The 22,570-nt window shown below is 36.9% G+C and overlaps 1 protein-coding gene across 1 annotated transcript in view; it reads right to left on the bottom strand.

The window, feature by feature from the left end:
• Positions 1–22,570, bottom strand: part of DLG2 (discs large MAGUK scaffold protein 2) — a 985,470-nt gene that overhangs the window by 246,243 nt on the left and 716,657 nt on the right. Inside the window, exons 14-16 of the mRNA XM_053971598.1 lie at positions 20,519–20,663; positions 17,111–17,252; positions 2,483–2,638 (exon numbers count right to left, since the gene is read on the bottom strand). Of these exons, the coding sequence (XP_053827573.1) occupies positions 2,483–2,638; positions 17,111–17,252; positions 20,519–20,663 (443 nt within the window). The remainder of the gene's footprint in view (positions 1–2,482; positions 2,639–17,110; positions 17,253–20,518; positions 20,664–22,570) is intronic.

Here is a 22,570-nt window from a genome sequence, read left to right as displayed (position 1 = left end):
TTATTTTTTTTTTTTTTAGTATAAATTCCCACCGAGATGGTGGTATCACAGCTGTGGATTTAAACCAGAGTCTTTTACTGGATTAATTTTTCAAAATTTTCAACACAATACAGTCCTGAAACACATTGCCTTTGGGAAATTTAGGGCTGTGTACATTAAATACTCTTGGAAGAACAGCCACTTGCATTGGGGCAAAAATGAGATCAGTACTTTTCTAAAATCTGTTCTCCAACTGTGAATACTGAGTCCATTTGGAAATTGAGTCATGATCCGTTGTAAAGCTGTCACTTTCCTTACCAAAGGCATTTGCTGAAATATTATTTCAAATGTCTTCCTCCACACTCAACTATTCAGAGTCCTGTGGAAAAGATGACAGTACTGAGAACATGGAAAACTGTCATATTTTCCATCTGAATGTTATTTCACAGTGTGAAGGAAGTACAAATTATAGTAATCAGTTGCCTCTGCAACAGCATGTAGCACAGTGTAGCACAGAGCATTTAACCATGAGTTGTGCTTTTTCTTATATTTTATGTTCTTTTTGCAGTTTTTGTTGGAATGTTGATTTAAACAAACTCATTAAATATACAGGGACTAGAGCTCAAAATTACATCAAAGTAGAATGAAGATAAATGAAACCTTGTTCTTAAAGAGAATTGTTAACTCACACTCAGTAGAATAATACCCAGCTTTCCAAGTCCTGATGTCAGGCCATCAAATATCTGATGACCGAGCATTCAATCAATCAATCATAAAGCAAAAGAATGTACAGAATTATACACTCAGGTGCCAAAATGGCCTAGTTTTATGAGACCTCCAGAGCTTTACTGATTATTGACTCCTAAGTGTGTTGTTGCAGGAAGCAGCCTTAACATCTTTTCCCCAACTTCTCTCCATAGTGGTCATGTCTAGAGAGATCACCCATTCAGCATTGAACTACCTCTCTCTGTAGTTAGCAAGGCGCTCAACTCCGTGGCCCCAGCATCCCCTAGAACCCACTAATTCAACTTTCTAGCTCAAGTTGGAACCTTTCTTTCTAAGGGGACCATTATAGGAGTCTTTCTATAATGAACTCTTCCATTGTTTCATTCTAAAACCTCAGAAGAACTGCAATGCACAGATAAATTACTCATACTTTACCTAAAGAACCAGAGTAATTTTACTAATTTTGCCCACCTATGCAATTTAAGGCAACATTAGCAGAGAAATTAAAATACGATGGGTAGCTCTGTTAGTGCCTGGCACCCTTGTGCAGATATTTGCACCTTTATAAAACACTGTAATAATCAATGTGTTTCACTCAAACTTGCACTGGGCTGAACAGCTTGACTAATCACTTTGACCACTTTGATTAAGCATCTTTTTACAGCTTCTAGAAGCTACACAGTTTTCATTTTAATAAACTGACATATTCTGCATGGTTTTGCCACATCTGTAACATTCTTTGCTAGTATTTGTCTTCTTGATTTTTAATGGAGCTTTCTATTTCTATAGCATTGCAATGCCTTTCACAACTGTCTTCCTAATCTTGGGGTTTCTTTCCTGTTAGTGTATCTTACATTAATTTACCATTTTACTTTCCACTTACACACTTCTGCTTTTCCCACATTATTCTTTGCTTTGAAAAATGTTTCCTGTAGAAAATGTCTATGATCAAAGCTCCAAACATAATTATTTTTCTTCTATTCTAGAATATAAAAGATGATAGAATTTTTCCTAACAAAGGAAGCACTCTAGAAAAATTGTGCCTAACTCTTCCTCTATCTCCCAAATATTGTTTGCAAATGGTTTACTACTATCCTTAGATAGAAAAATAGCTGGGTTACACTAGCGTAAGGTTTTGGATAGTCTCCTTTCCTTCATTAACTATTTATCAGGAGGCAATCACTGACAATGCTTTACAGAAAGATCTTCCATTATTTCAGTTATGGAAATGTTCATAATTTTAGGCTTTCCTAATCGTCCTTTCAGAGCACAGCTAGCCTAGGAAATGCTGAATTTTAGATGCATTCTTAACCATGATTTGGTGAGGAAGGTGATTATTTTTTGCTCTATTTCTTCTGAATGGCTTAGGCAGCTGTCCTATAAGCCCATAGATGCTCAGTGAACTAAGTATGCACAACAAAGGAATAAAGTGACTGAATCAAAACAAATTACTACAGTTTTCAATGAAGTCTTGGTCACTTTCCATACTCAAAGAGAAACAAACACTGAATTCAGTTGCAAAATGTGGTACATATTATGTAACCTATTTTAGAGCACCATTCCAATGGATCAAAACATTGTTCATCACTGGATTTTGGATGACCAAAATTATATATCAAGGGAGCTTGTATCTCCCAGTGGTGCGGATGTGAAAGCATGGTTAAAAATAAGCACAAGCTGTAGAAAAAGATCTATGGTGAAGATGCAAACTATGAGATAAATCCAGTGATGTTCATGCACTTTAACAAAGGAGGTGAGGAAGAAGCGCATGCAGTACCTGGTGATCTCAGAGTCAGGGAGCAGGCCTACGTGGTAGTGGGGGTAGGGAGCTGAAAGAAGGAAGCTTTTGTCACACTCGACAGGGGAATAGTGCCTAGGAGAAGGTGGTTTATCACACAGTTTGTTCACAGTGCTGTAAACAGGTTCAGGAGGCCTGGTGATACAGAGACAAGAGTAAAAGATCAGGTGCATATTAGTTGCTGAGAATATAGAGAAAACACAGCAATCATTTTAAAAGCATGCATAGCAAATCTGTCAAGAGCTTTTCAGTGGGGCTTTTCCAACAAGTAAAGTGTGCTGTTAAAGGAATTGTTAGAGTTTGATAACACTCGTGTGGCATTCAAGTAGCTGTATATAAATATACACAGTACAAGTGGAACATAAAACTGCTCTATGGGAAGTGTGGCACTGAAAGGGAATATCTCATCTCTGAAGTTGAGGAAGTGAGGCATTTTCCCCAATAATCTATGGGGTTTTTTTAATCTAACATCTATGCAGGTTTCTGTGTTCTTAATTTTGAGTACAGCATAGAAGAAAATATGTTTGTTACCCGAAAAATAAGTATTTTTTACCCATTAATTTATAATATAGATGAAGAACATATTACTTTTTAATACAACATACTCCTGTCCCAGTGAGCTGGGACTTTGCAAGGAGAGCTGTTGTCAAATTAACCCATATCCTAGAATAACACTGATGGCAACAAACTGTGTGAGAATTCATCTCATTGGCAGGCAATTCGTTGCATTTCAAGAGTTCTTTGCACTCTTTCCAGATTCAGCCTTCAAAACCTGATTATGCGGACCACATCTGAAACACTTAACCTCATTGCCAGGGCACTGCAATCGCACTTGCAGGGCTGCTCTAAGTTGCAAACGGCAGCCTGTGAAGTCAGATACAAGGAGTAAGAGCTTAAAACTAAAGTTTCTCGCCTACTGCTGTGAGCCACCTGCCCAGGGAGGCAATACTTACCACAGCCCTGCCAGGAGCCGTCTGGGCGAGGGGAGAAGGGAATGCAGCCTTTAGTACCAACCAGCCAGGCATCCGCAGGAGACGAGCAGCGAGCACTTTGCAAAACAAACCCACACCACATCCACAGTGCATCTCCCACCTTGTAATTTCCCTGTCTTGGCCCCAGGACATACCTTGGGGCTTGCTGGCACTGTGAAGCTTGACTCATTGTTTTCTGACATTTCTGCTCTAAAGAGTGCCAAGGGTCAATTGCTATCATATCCACGCTTCTGCCAGAAGATCCAGGGTATGTCACTGCCTTTCATCACTGTCATACAATATTAGCTAGATGGAAATCTTATTTCAGAAGCCTGAAAATATCAAGAGGCCAAGAAGTTAATGAACTTTTTTTGTTCTTCTGGCTGCACCATGCCTCACATGGGTGTGGGTTTTGCTGTGACTTTCACAGGTACCAGAATTTATTACAGTCGTGGATGTGCTGGCAGATACAGAGAATCTAATTTCCTTTGTTAGCTTCTGAGTTTGTCCTTTGGGGGAAAAGGAGTAGCTGCTTTACTTAAAAACTGGTCTTACTCAATGTTAATAACACTATTCATAGCAATCTGCCACATGATTTGAGAACTCTCTGTGCCTGAATTTCCCAGGGAAAACTTTACAGTTAAAAAACCAGCAATTTAAGATTACCAAATAGCAAAATAGCAAAGCTGTTGCTCATTTGATTATAAAGCATTGTGTCAAGCACTTAGTAAAATCCCTTTAAAAATGTTTAAGGTAGCAATCATTTTCTATCAGTATATTTCACTTGTTTCAGAGGGCTGGATTTAATAATTTATTTACTAAATCGATTGTTGCTTTCAATAAGAAAAAAATGCAGATAAAAACTATTCTATTTCACTGTTGTCCAGTACTGCCTTTTATTCCCTTAGAAACCACTTTTGTTTTTAGGCAATATATGAAAGAACAAGCACAAATATAAAATATAAATGATACCTACTAAGAAAATTGAAGAAATATTACCCCAGTGCAGGAAGATGAATAAAACCTGGATTCCTCCACGGCTTAAAACACTAACCAGTCCATAAAAAATTTGTTAGTGTCCTATATTCAAGTTAATTGTCTTCTCTGAGTTGTAGACGACAGAGTGTTGCTACCCCTTGGATTTATTGTGAATGCTCAAACTACACTGAGTCATCAGTCAGTGACCATCCAACCTCATGCTGAGACACAAATCATGCCACAGACATGGGTAGATATGAGGAATTTCTTTGTTAATTGACAGTTACAAGCTGCCTCCAAAAGCAAAATGAAGTTAAACATTCAACATCTACCGAGATATTGACACCAAATTAGTCTTTCAGGTAGAAAACACAGAGTCCTAACAAATTGTCTTACAAGGGCCAGCAATTTTTAAAACATTTAGCAAATGTTAACACGTTTTAAAACATTTTTGAAACATTTTTCACTCCATTCAGTCTTCCTGGGTGGTAAGATAACAGGAAACTGGAACAACTCTGAGTATAAAGTCCCATACTCACGGATATTATATAAGTGATATTGTGACTGAGTTAACATCATACCCCCCTGTATTTGAGTTGCAGAGAGAGGTCTTAAGGTTAAGAAAAGGAATTTATACTTCTTATCCTTTTAAAACTTGCACTCTTTGGTTAGAAGAAGATTTAGGATATCAGATAATTCCAGTTACGAGTGCACTTGATATAAGGTCTGTGAAGTGGTCTGAGATCACCACAGCCACCTGCTTCCCTTCAGATGTCACTTCTTCAAAGTCATTGAGAGCATGGACTGCACTGGTCCTTCAGATGTCTCTATCCTACTTATATGCATGGGCTAACAACTACCAGCTGCATAGTTGGGCTCTGACTGCATGTTTTATTGGTGCAGAAAAGCAAGAATTTGGAAAAAAACGCAGTACGTAACATCCAATGTCCAGGATAAGTATAATCTTAGTTTCTCTCTCAGCTTGCTGTAGTAAATATGAATTAAGTAGTGTAAAAATATTTGAAAGTTGGGATAAAAAATATAAAGTATAGGAATTATTAAAATTATATGGGGCAGATCACTATCCTGCTCAAACTATGTTCCATGTAGGCCAATAATCATAAAAAGTAATATGAGATACTTGCTAAAACAGCCTGTCTTCAAATATCCTCCTCATTCTTCACCTTCTCTACAGCAAACAAGCACTTAACTACAATAGTAGCCACCTACTGGAAGAAAACAATACCCTGTTTTAAAAAAAGAAGATTGTGAAGACCACCTAACTTTATTAAATAATTTTTCTACCGCAGCATTTTCTTGTGTAATTTATATTTCTCCTCACAGAAAGAAGAAAGAACTTCTTTCTTTTTTCTTTCTAACAGCCCACCTGATAAATCTTGCCTTGCACATCTTCTCCAGTGCTATGACAGATTGTCCTCTCTCAAAGCATGAGATAATGAGAATGCTATTTAGAAAGAGTTTTTAATGTGCCATTATGAAAAAATACAGCCAAGGTCACCTCAACTATTCTTGCAGAAATAATTAAGAGCCAAACTGAACATAAACATTGAGGCCTTACTTTATGATGCACTAATTCTTCAAATGAATTAAAAAACATGTAGCAAGCCATTTAGCATGCTTTAAGAAGAGTGTAAAGGCTAGATATATATTATTTGAGGAATAATGCACTGCAGTTTATGTGCAATTGCATCTCTTTCAGATACAGCAGGTATAACTTCAGAAGTTTAGTTTAAAAATAAATGCTAAGCAGTTTTTGAAACTTTTTTTGTGGAAGAACAAAGAAGTATATTATGGAATTTCTTTTGTCCATTATATTCATTTTTGTTAATACCTATGCATAAAAAAATCCCCTTAAAATGCCAAATGTGTGAATATTACTGTATACATCTTCGATAATTGTGATATCTCTTTTAAAGAGTAATTATGTAATGTGGATCTACTCTGAAAAATAACTAACTACTGCTGTAACTTCTTAGTGAGATCCACTCCCCTTCAGCCTTTCCACTGCTTATTTAGTGACAAAGAGGCATCACAGTTCTCCATCTTTATCAGTGAGCTAAAAATAAAGCTTTGTGACAAATAAGAGCAGCAACTACTACATCTGGATAGATAGTAACAACTACATTTGTCTGAGAATAAAGCGCACAATAGTAAAGGGAGGCAACAGAAAATGTAAGTAGCAGCATAGCATGGCTTGAACATGCCCCAGCAGAGAGTTCAACTCACAGGACAGAGAATCAAGTCACTTAAGGCCAAAGGTAAGCTTTTAAATGGTAACATGAACGGCAGAGAGTCACTCTTCCAGCAAGAAAATAAAAATAAAAAAATTGAAAACTGGAATTGTTATTCAGAACAGACGTAACACCAGTGAGGCACAATTCTTACAGACAGGTAGAACTAATTGGTGGAAAAGATAACAGTAACAGTGGGAGGTAGAAAATTGATCTAACACTGGTTTTATTTATTTCATAATAGGTTGTGTAAAGCGAATATTCCTTGTTGTCTGCAGTCCTTATTATTCCTTGATTAGATCATCATTGTTTTAGTGTTTCAAGCTGACTTAATTGTGGAAAAGAAGTTATAAAAAATGGAATTTTTAAAAACCATTCTCTCCTCAGCATCATGCAGGGTCCTCAGTTTAAAATTAACTTTTTTTTTTAATTGCGGAATCCTGTTTGGTAGGGATCAATTGCCAACACAGCACATTAAATGTTAACAGTTTCAGATTTTAAAACATTACAAAACCTTTTATGATATGGAAAGAAACCAGCTCCGCTTTCACAGCATATTAAGTATGCAGAGCTATAGCCAGGAAACAATCTGAGAGCAAATATATTCAATCTGAGAGAAAATAAATTTCCCAATGCTACAAGTTTACAACTTTTTTTTTTTTTTTGAATAACAATTTTTAATTGTATCCAAGTTCCATAAAGACATCTAACACATTAGTTTTGCTAATATAATATTACAGGGAAGTAGTCAAAGAAATTTTTAAAAAGTATTTCACTATTAAACTAAAAATCAATGGCAATTTAATACAAACAAAATCTTCCATTTCCAATAGCCAGTGATTTTATATACATATGTCCTTTGACTGAGCTACTTATTCATATAACCTTCTAGAAGAACCACATACCTTATTGTTCAATAGGATAGTTAGAACTGATAGTTGATTTTATTTTATAGGTCATGCCCTGGCAATTTAAATGAGACTAAATCACTCATATGACATGTTTATTTCAACTAAATGAAAGACAGAGGAGGAGTATGAAGAGCTGGAGGAAAATACCTGAAGTACAGTATGTTAGTTCCTTCTGGAAAACCCTAAAATTAATAATTTCTCAGCTTTTCTGTTATTAACTGCTGTTTTCATATGCCTTAAAGGTTTCTTTAACTGCAGAACAAGTGCTTTTTAGCACAGTCATGAAGATAAAGGATTGCCTTGTTCCTCTTAACAATACAATTTTAACATTTTAATTGAGTTTTCAAACAAAATGGCCTACAAGAAGGCATAAGTAGAATTTAGAACTTCTAATATTCTACATCCAATTCTACACTGATTATTCTTAACCATAAGGAATTAGGAAATGAAATGACTGCTTAATTTGAAAAAAAAAAATCAGTAATGATTTTCTGTTGCAGTAATGGAAAAAAAGGCTGTTTCACACAGGAATGGAGAGACTGTTAGACCAAAGGTCCAAGTCCCCCGCAGTGACTGTTTAGGGACCAGCAAAGAACGGCCCTTACCTGCTCAGCTGCTGAAAATCAGTGAGGACCACACAGACCAGAAATTAAATCCAAGAAGGCTGTAGTCAGTAGGCCTGTCCCATGAATCAGCAATTATTGTCATTCATATTTGAACATTTTTATATTCTTAGGCTTCACAACTCCCTGTGGCACTGAGACCCACAAACTCATCATGATATACTCAAAAACGTCTACCTTTGTGCACTCTAAGCCTGGTTGCACATTGATAACATAAGGTAATATTTAAATAACCTTCTATTTGCCATATTTCAAATTTGGGAATGCATTGTAAACTCCCTATATCTGAGTTGCAAGAAAGAGATAATTGTTCTTGCCCGTTGCCTTCTCTGTGCCATGGGTACTTTTGCAGCTCCCTGTTCTGCCTCTCTCTAACACCTTTTACCTATACTGGAATTATTTGCTATTTATCTTTCCCTGGAAACCATGCTACACCCCTGCCCACCCTCTTCTGAGGTTTTTGTTTCAGTTGCCTCCATGTAGGATTCAAGACGTCAGTGCACCACACAGTCACAAAGAAAACCATTATATTTTGCACTCTTATCCTTTCCTATCAGATCCTATTTTCAATCTTAATTACCTTTGTGATTGCTCCTGAGTACTGAGCTGACAATGTCACAGAACTAACCACAGCCACCCCAGGTGTCTTTCTCAAATGGCAAGAGCTGCATGAGGGGTCCATGTCCATGTTGTATTTCGTATGTACTTCAGGTTATCCTTTCCTCTGTGCAGTACGGAAGGCTACCTACCATTTCTCTGTGTGTTATCACTGCCAAGCCTGCTATCTCATTTCAAAAATCTCCATACAAGCACTAAGGCATATTCCAAAATTTGATTAGTTTATTTGTAAGTGTTAAGTTCTAAGTAGCTGCCAGTGATTGTGTTAGAAATAGTAAAATCCTATTACTTGGGGATCTCTGACAGGCCTATTTAAATATGCAAGGATAACTCAGGAATAAGAGATTATCTGTGACTTGATAATGACTAAATTTTTACTTTAATATAAATTATTCTCCCAAGGCAAGATTTATTATACTTGAAATAAATTTGGATAATAAAATGAAATCTTACTCTAGGCAGAAAATTATACATCTGTAAAGTTTAACAATTAGTTTAAGATTAAATTTGTGTATTAATTACAAAAAATATAAAATAGTTGATTTGCAAGTTAGCGATTTCAAGATTCAATTTAAAGAATGCATTTCACCAAGGGTCCAATTTATGGTTATGTAGATAAACTTTTTTTTCCCTTTTAACTGAACATTTAATGTGTAACTTGAATAGTCTTCTTTAATTAACTTTGTTTTTAAGAAACACAATTTCTTAGATTGATCAAAGACTAAACCAAGAAGAAATTCTATTCTGGGAAACCATATTGGATTCAATATGCCACCAACTTAACAACTAGGGATGAGAACCCTCCTTGTGAGAGACAATGAGTAACCAGTCACAGCAGCAGGCTGGCATCCTCCAGACAGACAGACAGACAGACAATCAACTAACATGACAGACTGCCTGGTGGAATCACACCCACCAGAAACCCTGGGTGCTTCTCCACTTTTCTAGAGGGAGATGGCCTATGCATCTTATCAGCAGCTTTTCCTACTTGCTCTGTATCTCTGCTCCTTGGCCAGTGTACTTGTGCAACTATTGATTATCCCAAACCTCATGTGTCACTCTCTGAGGGATTTGCTGGTTTGGTAGCCTGAAATCCTTTCTCCACTGCTGCTCTACTCCACTGCTTCTTTATGCCTCTTCACCTATTTTTCTGTTATGTCCTGTCTTGTCCTGAATTCCCTTTCCAAATCCAAGTCTTCTTACCTGATTAAAGACCAGTCTTCCCTTCTTGTGATTTCCATTCTCACATACCAGTGACAAGTTTTCCCTCATTTGCACACTTATCCCTTGCTAAACACACTCCCCCTATTCCCTCCAGTTTCTTCAATATTAAAATGTGACAGGACTGGGCATTCAGGGCACAGGACAGAATCCGTCCTGACCATGCTCCTGTGTCAGAAAGGGATTGTAGAAATAAGTACAGAGGAAACTAGCTTTTGCCATTTAATGCTGTGCTCAATCATGCAGGCTTTTAAAAATAATCTAGTCAGCATGAGAAAATTGTGAGAAGCTTTGATAATGCCATGTGAGTACAGAATCTGAAAGTTCTACTGCAAAAAAACATATCAAATAAGTTTTGGAGGATAAATGCACTGCAGTTTTCCCAAAGACTTGCATCTGTTGACTTTTGCATAGGTTTTCATAAATGCATTAGAAATACTGTCTGGATTCCATTTCATCATCGGCTATAACTTAACACTCTGAACATATGTATGGAATATTATGGTATTCAAAATATAATAACACAAAAATTTCTAACATAGAACAGAATAGAACATGAACTAAGGCATGTAATTCTCCCTCTATCCTTTAAATCATCATACTGGTATGGTTAAAAATAAATGCAATTTAATTTAATTTAATAATAATGGTGGCTAATTTAAATGACTTTAGCAACAAGCTAATTTAGCATTTTACACTAAATTTTAGAGAAAAACAATCACAAAACTTTTGCTATCCCTAGATAAAAAATCCAGCCCCAGGCAACAGCTAAGTATAAAAATATTAACTTGAACATCTAATCTGCCAAATTTACAAGTTATTTAAGAAGAGGAATAAATAAAAGGCATCATCAGTCTTCCCATACTACTACATATAGTTTATTCTCTTTAGGGTAGAGGTAATATGCTGAGTTTGGGTTAGGCATAGTGAAAGACGGGAGCTCACAATTACACGTGCTCCTATAACTCAAACTATATTTGTTGTAATGATTTAATACTGGAAGGTCAAATCTGTGCGTCAACAGAAACTTAAAAGTGTTTCCATAAAACGTTGTCAATTCAACTAGCAGGTTTAGGTAAGTAAACGAGAAATAGTTGAGGAATGCTGCTTTCAATACAGGAAAAAACATCCCTTTAGACTTCAACTTAATGGTTCTCTTTTCTCTCCTATGCAATTCTCAGCACCTCTTCGCCATCCATAAAATGCTATTTTGCAAAAACGTATGTAAAAAAAAATCAAACCTGCTTTACACAGCAAAACAGATAACTCAGCTTTTTCATCCATGAATCTTTTATATCTAGCCAGAGTTAAATGTTAAAGTGAATTTTTTATCAGCTGAAGCACAGAAGTTTGATTGTTACCATTATCTGAAGCTAAAAAGGAAGTAAAAACTCAAGATGGTAGTTCTTTATATTTATGGAACTTATCCAGTTGTTGTTCATTAAAGACAGAAGAAATTAACATCTTAAAGCCACAAGATTTTTAGGCTTTAATTCAGCTATCATTTTAATATTTCTGAAAATAGGAAGGCAGAAATATGCTAAAGTGAAATGGTAACATCTCTCTCTGCTATGTTAGCAAACACATCTTCCACAAAATGACAAAACCAAAAAATATCTTTTTTTCCTTACTACTACTATGTAAAATTTGGTTGGAATGCATCTCTATAGGCCATCTGATCCAATCTTGTGTTTGAATCAAGACTATTGACAACACTAGATTTTACCTAGCCAATGCTTAAAAATCTCAGACGGTGGATATTTCAGAGCCCTTCATAGCAAGTACTATTCCAGCACTATTCTATCCATATCATGTTTTAATTTCTTCTGAAACTGAAATCAGAACATCCAAAACCAGTGCCTGTTGCCATTGGTGCTTCTCTATACAGCAGACTTTGGTTTTATCATCTCTGCTACTGAGTGCTTATAGGGTGCTCTTAGATTGACCCTTAATCTCCTCTTCACGATACTTAACAAGCCCCAGCGCCCTCAACACCCCTCCAACCTCCACATGATTTAGGGCTCTCAGAATATGTTGGAGCCTCTCCACAGTAAGTCAAAGAATGGGAACTGGTCAAAGTCTTTTAGAAAATAATGTATTTTTCTGCTGGCCATATTCCTCCAAAGATAGCCTGGTATGCTGATTACCTGACTAGTAGTGAGAGTGCACTTCTGGGTCCATGTTCAGCTTGGTGTCTGCAGTAACATCCAGGTCATTTTTAGTGAAGCTGCAATTCAGATGTTCATGGCCTGCACAAGTGTGTGCAGCTCTTCTCCCTGAGATGCAGACTTCTCACTGAATGTTACAAGGTTTCTGCTGGCCAATTCCTCAAGTATACCAAGCACCCTTTAGAATACAGCTCTGTCATTTGTAATGTTAACCACTCCCTCTTAATTTATTATCCTGTTGAAATTTGCTGAGGGTGCATTGTGTGTCATGATCTAGGTCATTGATGAAGATATTCACTGACGCCTTAGGTATCCAGAGTTCCTCTGCTCATCAGTGACCACTTCACACATGCCAAGTGGTGATCATCACCCTTTCAGCCTACTGGTTAAGTCAGTTCCCAACTTAGCGCCTTCTTTTAGTCCACTCTTCCTCAGCTTTCAAAGCGTGCTGTAAGTGACTGGGTCAAAAGCCTTACCAACACCACTGCGTGCAAATGAGCATAGCCATGCTGGGAGAAGGATAACTAGCAAGGTAATGCAGCACACAATCCAGGAGAAACCCAAAAAGCTATCCACAAGGTTTCCAAACCATTACAAACCATACTTCTTTTCTAATTAGCCATACATGTTCACCCAACACTTCCTCATGTTTGGATGAGAGGCTGTTGGAAGAGCTTTAAAGGGTGCTCCCCATGTTACAGCTTTTCCTGCCCACAGAAGAGGTGTGAGAAATACCTTTGCAGCCACTCCCCATGATAACTAGTGGAGAAAAGGAATTACTGTGTGCTGCACAGCAGATCCCAGATGCACATTAGTGGGAGTTATGACACGAGTCAGGTATGACTTTGGAGTCAGCTGTGTTTTTGCTCAGCAAAGAGGCATTCCTGCTCCAGCAAAGAGGCAGCACCTGTGCTGTGGCACTGCTTCATGAAGGGCAGCCACTCCTCTCCCCTCATCCAAGCAGTAGAAAGGAATCAGGAAAGGCATCAGGAAAGTCAACCAGTCTGGACAAGCACATAAACTGCTTTTAGTCAATCTCTGATGACTATTCCAATTACCTTCTGGGCCCTTAAATGCCTGGCAAATGTGTTGAGTACTTCAGCTTTTCCTATATTATCTGTCACTACATCAACTTCTCTCCTATTCATCGCCTTTTTTCTTCCTCAAATTTTTTACCTTCATTTTTTAAAGTAGCACATATCTGTAGAATCACTTTTGTTTTCCTTTATGACCCTTGAGGTTAAGTATTAGCTCAAATCAATCAGCTTTATAATTTTGTCAGCAGTCAAGCAATGCTTGTCTGATTTTGCATTTTATGTCATCAGAAAGCTCTTTGCTCAGCCATGAAGGCCTTCTGCTGAGTCCCCCTCCTTTCTGCTTAACAGGATGGTTCCTTCCTGAGTTCTCAATAAGTTTTATTTAGAAACCATCCATCTTTCATGGGCCCTGTGTTTCTGCGGCAGCATCCCAAGAGATTTTGCTAAGCAACTCTCCAAAAAGGCTGAAGTTTGCTCTTCTGAAATCTTAACAGCCATAACTTGCTGACTATCTTTCCAGACTTCCTTTGAATCAAGAAGTATGCCAACTCATGGTCACTCTGATCCCAGCTGTTATTTATCCCAGCTGGTGACCTTTGCCACAAATCCTGTTTCTCCCCTCTAGCAGTATCAGGAATCAGTCAGGAGCACAATCAGTGAATCCCCTGCACTGCCTGCACAACAATTTAATCTTACTAGAAACTAAAACAAGCAGCATATCTTACTTGTCATATGTACTGACAGAATTATTAGACATGTATTTTTTATCCACTTTTGATCCCACATTCTACTAATCTGAACTTATGAAGGTGATAATGGTTGTAAAAATACAGGAAGCCAAAGTTTCCATTCTAAATGAATTTAAAATAAATCCAGAAAAATCAAGAAGTAAATATGCCCATCACTGATAGTATTTTATACCAACAATACACACAACTTAAAAAAATTCAGTAATTAGGAGACATTCAGCTTCATTAAAATTTATGGCTGAAGGTGATTTGTTACTTTTCTATCCCTTGTGCTCAGATTAGTTTATTTTTTATATAGACTGAACTGAATTTATTTTAGGCACAGATTCAGTATCAGACCAAAAAATACAAATTTTTATCAATTGAAACACGTATTTTTGTTAGGCAAAATAAATGTATTTAGGTAAAAAAAAAAACCCCAAACCTCAGAATTGGAACGAACAAACAAAAAAATATAAAACCAGCAGGAGGAAGTGGGTAAATTAAGTCGAATGTTCAATCATTTAAGCTTCACTGATAGATTCATTATCACAAGTAAGTTAAAGGAATGCTTGTCATCTGCCTCACTCAAATCACTTGTACAGCAAATTCCAAAACAGCAAAAGCCTTTTTTAGTGGAGAAATTACTGTTCAAAATATTTTTAGCTGGCACAAATGAAAATCTGCCAAAAGTGTTGCAAGACCTCATGGGTAATAAATTTCCTTATGTGAGCACAATGTAAATCAGCCCTGTAAAGCTATTACAGCAAGAACCAGGTGGTTTGAATGGATAGCACCACAGTAGCTGGCAAACATCTTAATTATACAACATCATGTGAGAAAACCTAATTGTAAATGCTGCAATCAAGGCGTCTATAGGTTTTACCAAAGTTATCAATATAATTGAATTCCCAAAAGATTTTCTGAATTGGTCAGCAACAATGCATCAGCATTGAACAGAAAGAGTGCATTCACTATCCTGAGTTTATAGCTGTGAAAATGACTGCGAGAATTAACTGCTGCATTTCAGTAGTCACACTTGAGTCAATAGGCAATAATTAGAAAAATGGACATTTTTTAAAAAAAAGCTCAGCAGCATTTATTTAAGGGTTAAACAATTTGGTTTTTAAGGTCAGAGCTTCTTAGTCATTGTAGTCAGAGAAGAAAACTGGTGTTTGGCTCTTGTTTGGTTGTCTCTCAGATGTATGTGCATGTCCAGCAAGGAAATGTAATGGCAAGAAGAGTCATTTGTCTTTATGACTACGTTTGTTTTCTCTTTGTGCTTTTGTTTCCTGATGTAGCATATTAACTATTATCACTAATAAAATGAAGCTCATAATAGCCTCCTCCTTTTCAGTAGGTCAGAGTTAACACTTATTCAGAAAGATGACATTTCCATCTGATTTGTTCTGTGGCATTCAGAGCCTACTCCGGTCACTCAACACCCTTATTTCTGCCGGCGCCACACACTGTCACAGAAGGTCATGCTCACAGAGTTAGCACCTCCTCTCAATAGTGCCAATGCCACAAGAAGATTTTGCATATCAGACCTTCACTAGCCAACACATTAATTCGGAAATCCAGACAGGAAAAAGAACACAGGAGTGGAGTATTTCAGAGAATATACAGAGCTTCTCTGGGCATTTATTTTTTTCCCCTCACAATAATGCAAAATGGACATTGGTGTGAATACCTCAGACAAGAAACAGACTGCCAGTATTTCATTTTTCTCTCAGGAGCTAAACCAGCGCAACTAACTTGTTTAAAAACAGTCTAAAAATATCAACATAAAATAAAATTTCAATACATATCCTGTATGGTTCTTTGTAGGCTTTCAGTGTCTAAGAGTGTCACTGCCTTTCTTTCTATGACAATTTTTTCTTTTCTTTTCTTCTTTTTTTTCCCCCCCGAAGTAACTAGAAAGTCAAAACCAGCTACATGATCACAAAGAAACAGGACTAACAATACTTTGTCACTTTACAAACCTTCTAACTGTTTAAATGGTCTTTTCATTCCCAGGACTGATTATCTCACTTTTTAGAATTAATCCCTTCAATTTCTGTGATGTCCTTAACTATTATTTATTTTTAAGTTTGTATTTTTTTTCTGTTTTTTAAACTTTTCTAACTCTTTCTCAGCAGCTGTGGTGCTGACATCTCATTATAGAAGAAGACCATTCAGCCCTACAAGCTTATTGACAAAGTCATCATCATTGCAACCCAGATATTATAATATTGGCATTCTCCCTATACATGGGTGTTTGAGAAATTATAAGATCACTATTAGATCAGGTAAAAACATTGGGGCAGATTTAATGAAATCAATGTTTAACTATTAATTAAAAATGTAACTTCTCGGAAACATTTGGAGAAAATCCATCCTAATTGAATGTCTCCTAAGTTGAAGGAAATCAATTTCAGCTTTGCATTCTCAATCAAAACAAAAGAGAAACTCTTTAAACCAAAACAGGGAAGAGAGGTGTGGTTTCCACACATTTAGGTCCTGATTAAACACTGTATCATGATTTAGTTACTCTGAATCTGTCTGATGCAACAAGTTAAGCTGCTCGATATAGTAATCACATGCAACAAGAAAAATGAAATGCAAATTAGTGGGTTATGAAGCTGATGAATACGTAAGTGGATGAGATTCTTTGATTTGTAAGACACAGCAAGTCCTGTCAGAGGATCAGAACAGCCTCCTCCTAGCACCAAAAAAAACAAACTCATTTTCTGTGGCACGAAGGCTCATTTTCCAAACTGAACAACTTCTGTCTTCTAGGTGAATGGTAGTGCTCTTCAAACAAAAAGATAAATACACACTGTCTCATCAGTGACATTCAGTGTTCATCTAAAACAAGGCATAAAAGAACCCTCCCAGCATTTTCCTCTGTGTCTCTTCTACCTTGAAATTAACTACACACATACAATTCTGCTACTGTAGATCCATATAGTAGTCACAATTCTTTAGGGATTGTTAAAAAAAAAAAAGTCTGAATAGAAATCTACAGTATGCTGTATCTTATTTGAGATGCACTGAATGCTTAACTTATGTCCTTTACAATTGCATGAAAGGCAACAAATAAAGAGAAGCATCTGACCTGGTGTAGTCGTCCTCCACAAGCATGTGCTTTGGAATGGGTGAGTATCTTCCTGGTGAGATAGGGGCCAGGGATGCCTTGTACTCTAAAGTGCCATTGTTTCCAGAAGAGAGTATATGATTTTCCATTGGTGGAGAATAAGCTGATGGTAAAAATGAACATTTCTAGTCACCAACTTCCATGTTTCATTAGATGGCACAAGAACATAATTTTTTAAATTTAAGTACCAAGAACATGGTTCAATGCTGTATATAAGATCAAAACAAACAATCCTGGCTTGAGAGAGCTTAAAATATAACAACAAATAATGAACATCTGGAATTTTCCTGAAAAAAAAAGTAGTAGTAATGCTGGCTTATTTGCAGGGATTCACTCTTTAGGGGTGAATTCTTCTTCACTCTTTAGTTCCTGAAGAGGAACTCTTCTTCTTCACCCTTTAGTTCCTGAAGAGGGAGTCTGAATAGGTCTCCTGTTTGAGAGACAGGAAACATTTTCTTCACTTAGGACTAGCAGAAGGAAATGCAATTAGGAAAGAATGAGATTAAAAACACTCTTTTTGGCTCCAGTGTGCAGTAATGGGAGTAATATAGTAAGAACTCAAAGCAGGATAAGAGCAGGAATTTTATGTGTTGTAAGAATTATGTATAGATTCAAAGCTGTGATCTACTAAAGGTGCCCAAATCCCCAACATAATTGAAATTTCAGTATCAACATAGATGGTATTTAGACCACGGCAAATCTCTATACTTAAAATAGAAAATGAATGCAAATATCTTACATATTAATGATTAATGATGAAAGTTACAATACTGTGTTGTCTGTTTATATATTGGGTTTGCAGGGTTTGTTGTTTGTGTGCTTTTTGATATTCTGAAGTTTTCTGGGACATTTATTACTGGAGAGATGCAGTAATAGTTGTCTTCTATCTCTAGTTAATTTAATTTAAAAAAGAAAGGATAAATAGAAAAAGCAGTGTTACATGCTTCTGCAATGAGCTGTGATTAATTTTCTCATGAGAAGAAGATAGCTAAACTTTCTAATATTAGTTTCAGTCTTTTTTTTCAGATGCTGAGATACAGAATGCTTCAAAGCAAAATCTCTCTACAGGGAAAGGCCATTATGCATTCTGAAATACTCTGAACATGTAGGAGTAATGAAAGTTTCCCTGAGGATAAATGAATCTGTATGCACCAACAGCTTGGGAAGGGCTACTGCAAATCTTTTCAACCTTTACTTTCCCACTGGAATTGTTTCTGTCTTCTCATATGCTGTTGATTTATAATCTGACATAATAAACCACACTGCTTTAGAACTGCAAAATGATTATTTTGAAAGTATTATAAAGCTGGAGATGGGATAGGGACATTTAGCATTTTTCCTTCCTGGCCTTTGCTAAGATCCAGACCAGGCTGCTACTGAGCAACATGATTGCCATCTGTTCTAACATTTGCTAACTAAATGGGCATCCTCAGCATGGCTGAGCATACCACCAACATGCATGTTACAAAACCTTCCCTTCTGTTTTCATGGAGCAGACTGAATAAGGAGGATTTGGGATATTGAGCTTTTCCCTCAACTTTGTCAGTCCACAATAGCAACACTGCAAAAGTGCAGAAAAATTTAAATCCTTACCATTTACTGCCCTCAGTAAATTTCCCCACCCTTAGTTTGCCTTAAGTGCCCACAGAATTATTAGTAGGAAATCAAGATGGGTATGGATCGACTGCTGAAGCTCTTGTCCAAAATTATATTTCCATCCAATTGTTAGATGGTGCAGCTAGTCCCTGTTGGTAGCTGAACCCAAGGCAGACAGTTTTTAATGAACAGCTAATGAAGAAAGGGAGTTTTCAGTAATGAACGGTTTAGACTAATGGGCACCAGTGGTATAAAGAGTGCAGTTGAAATGTTAAGATTGTTGTGAATGCCAAGGGAATGGAAATGCCTGGGTATACACACCAGGAGGAGTGGCAGGTACAGGAATGGCATGTATTGATAAAGCTAGATTGATCAGCAAGTCATCAATACTCAATATAATTATGCGCAACTTGCCATGACAGCCTACACCCAAACTAAAAGAAATATTCAAGCCACTAAGAGATGGTGGTGGTAGATAAAGACTAGTTTGGAGCCTAGCACACACAGACAGGGAGCCAGCAGAGATCTGAGTAAATCCTAAAGACATGAATAGCAGGGACAGATGGCAGAGACATAAGATCTTTATTGCTGTCATCTCCTTAAGACTCCAAAAAGCACTAAAGCACTCCAGCAAGGAGATTGTCAACATTATATATATATATATATACATATGTATGTATGTATGTATATATATGATAAGGACTCCACAGCCAGCCATCAACCCTTGCACATGGTCACCTCAGGGGGCTCAGGGGGTCCTGGGGATGCACCTGGATGCACATCTTTCTATATGAGTGCTGGACATGAGCCTAGATGCTTTTGAGTGCATGGATATGACAGCCTGATTGAAATCAGTTGGTTTTTAAATGAGGACATCTTCCCTTCCTATGAGATACTTCACTGAGTTTTACCATATTATTTAAACAAATTTTCCTACAACAGGACAAATGCAAGGCCAAATGCAAGGACAAATAAGGGCTTGGCCCTCTGGAAAAAAAATCCTGATGAACATATATAAAGCTAATGGATAGAACTGAGAATAAAGCAAAGTGGACCAATGATTTATGAATTCTTCACTATAGGAGTAATAAAGCACTGGAACACAGAGCCATGGATATGCCATCCCTGGAAGTGCTCAAGGCCAGGCTGGATATGGCTCTGAGCAACCTGGTCTAGTGGAAGGTGTCCCTGCCCATGGCAGGGGGACTTTAACTAGACGGTCTTTAAGGTACCTTTCAACCCAAACCATTCTGTGACTTCATGAATTGGATATCCACAGAAAATAGGTAAAGTTTTTTAAGTAGAGCAGCGATTTTTACGTTCCAGTAAAATATTTTATTCAAATATGAGAAGCCTCAGGCTTCTACTAAGTTTGTACAAGATGGTTTGCTGCTTGTTCCAATTTTTCAGTGGACAGAGGACTCCAGGCTACAAATCTAATCATATTACAAGATGCATTTGCATGTACTTATTGCTGTAATCTTCACAAGAGTTACAGTTCAGTCTGATCACTTGGACAATGGCTAATTGGAACCAGCACAGCCATATATCTTCTACATTGCTACTTTTGCTGCAAAAATACTTTAGCAGAGTTAAATTATTTGCAATATTTCTTGAGTGTAGCATTCTTAGGTGGCAATAAACATTTCATTTTTGTAGCCTTCCAAGCTGTTTCATAAACTTTAATGGGGTACTTTGAACAAGCTATGAAAAAATACAATCATCTGACAAACTGAAATATCATTTGTAAAATAAGTTGCAGAAGTCACTTACAGTGAGTAATATCTGGTGGGCCATAAGGATCTGTCATGTAAATGGTGGTGGGCTTTCCAACTTTCAGATACACTACATCTGATGTGTTCTTCAGTATTGCTACTGCTTCTTCATGGGTAACTTCTTCTAAACTGTAATTATTTACCTTAGAGGAGAAATCAGAAAGGTGAGTTGAAATGCAGAAATAGACACAAAAATGATACATCCTTGCAGTTTTCAAAATGTTTGGAACATTGCTGTAAACGAAGAGCACTAAAGATTATAGAAGCAATACTGCTGCAGGGTAGAAAACACAGTTTTCTTAGCACATGCATGTTCAAAGACTGATGTAGCAATATTGAAACACAGAATCAAAATGGGTCAAGAAGGCACTTGGTTTTGACAATAGAAAAGTCCTTTGTGATGTTCTGCTACTGGTAGAATCACCAATATAAAATTTTATTTAATAATAAATTAATAGCACCACATCAGTTACAGAAACTATCTACCTTAATTCACCTAACAAAAATGAACTTCCTAATTCATCTCTTAACCTCCATAGCTGAGACCTAAGAAATTACCTCAGACCCAACACACCCAAATCTTTCCATCACTGATACATTGAACATTGAAATAAGGAGAGGTAAAAAATGCCATATAGAGTACCTATAAGGTGCATGAATTGTAAAGGGAAGTTCAGGATGAAAAAAAGATATTTTTCATCGTGAACGTTAGTCAGTTCTCTGGAAGTGCAGGAAAAAGACATTGAAAAAGTAAGAGAATGTAGGACTAGTTCTATGCTTTTTTTAGAAGAAAAAACACTTAAGGATAGAAGTAGAAAACAACAGATAAAGCAGGAAAGGAAATGGTGGCAGAAAGCTTTGCCTGTTTATGCTTTACTCCCACAGAAAGAAAATCAAAAGAAAGTATGTGAAGTGGTTTATTGTAGAGGCATATAAAATTTATTCACATATAAATCCACCGTATTCACAGAATGTCCACAGTAGGTTGTCCTCCTATAAACAGAACCGTGAATGTTCCCTGCCACAAAACATATAAACCTCCTTAATGGAGAAATTATAGGATAGGGGGAAAAAAGCAAAGGGTGTAGATCCAGGTTTCAGGCATGTGGCATAAGATAAGAGAAACAACAGAATCACAGAACGCCTTGAGTTGGAAGGGACCCATAAGGATCATTGAGGTCAACTCCCTGCTCCTCGCAGTACTGCCTGAAACTGAACCATGTGACTAAAAGCATCGTCCAGCCTCTCCTTGAATTCTGGCAGGCTTGATGCTGTGACCACTTCCCTGGGGAGCCTGTTCCACTGACCTACATTTCCCAGTGCATGTTGTGAATCATAGGAAAAAAAAAATTCATTCCAGGGAATTTAGTATCAACAAATTATCAGAAACCTGAACGTGACAATAAGCAACTGCCAAAGGGTTTAGCAAATGGAAAGAAATCCAGCTGTTATGAATCACTGGAGGACTCTTCATATCCAGATGATTTCATCAGCACCAAGAAAAAAATATTTTTATTGGACAGTATTGCTGAATCTAAACTTTTTTCCTTGTATAATTCTCAGGCTTGGCTTCAAGGGTAATTAAAAGAGACAATGGCAGGTATATTATGATAATTTGACATGAAGAGCAGTGATAGATCCTAAGACTCAGAAGGGAGCAGCTAACAGGGTATGCTGTATTTTGACAGATCCTCTATTTAAATAAAAATCTTATACCTAACTTCTATAAATTTCTGTATCTTTCCTTGTTATGAAGAGTAATCACTCACATATACCTTTAATAAATAAATGCCTTAAATTAATAGGCTGGCAGGAAGAAGTGATTGAAATTATGCCTTTCTTGTTTATATATTTCAAAACTGCCAGACACTTCAGATTCACACATTTTAGAAAGATGACCACAAGGTTATCTTTTACCTCTTCTCCTTCCCATGTTGTCTGTACATTGTATCTACCTTGTGTTTCATTCTAAGTTTTTTTGAAGTAGTGAAAATCTGATATAACCTCACCCACTATACAGCTGCTTTAAAAAAATGTTCTCAGTCAAAGA

This window comes from Vidua macroura, chromosome 2 (genome assembly GCF_024509145.1).
Source record: "Vidua macroura isolate BioBank_ID:100142 chromosome 2, ASM2450914v1, whole genome shotgun sequence".
NCBI lineage: Eukaryota > Metazoa > Chordata > Aves > Passeriformes > Viduidae > Vidua > Vidua macroura.
The sequence above is the reverse complement of the archived record's forward strand: the minus strand, read 5'-3'. Positions and strand labels throughout refer to the sequence as shown.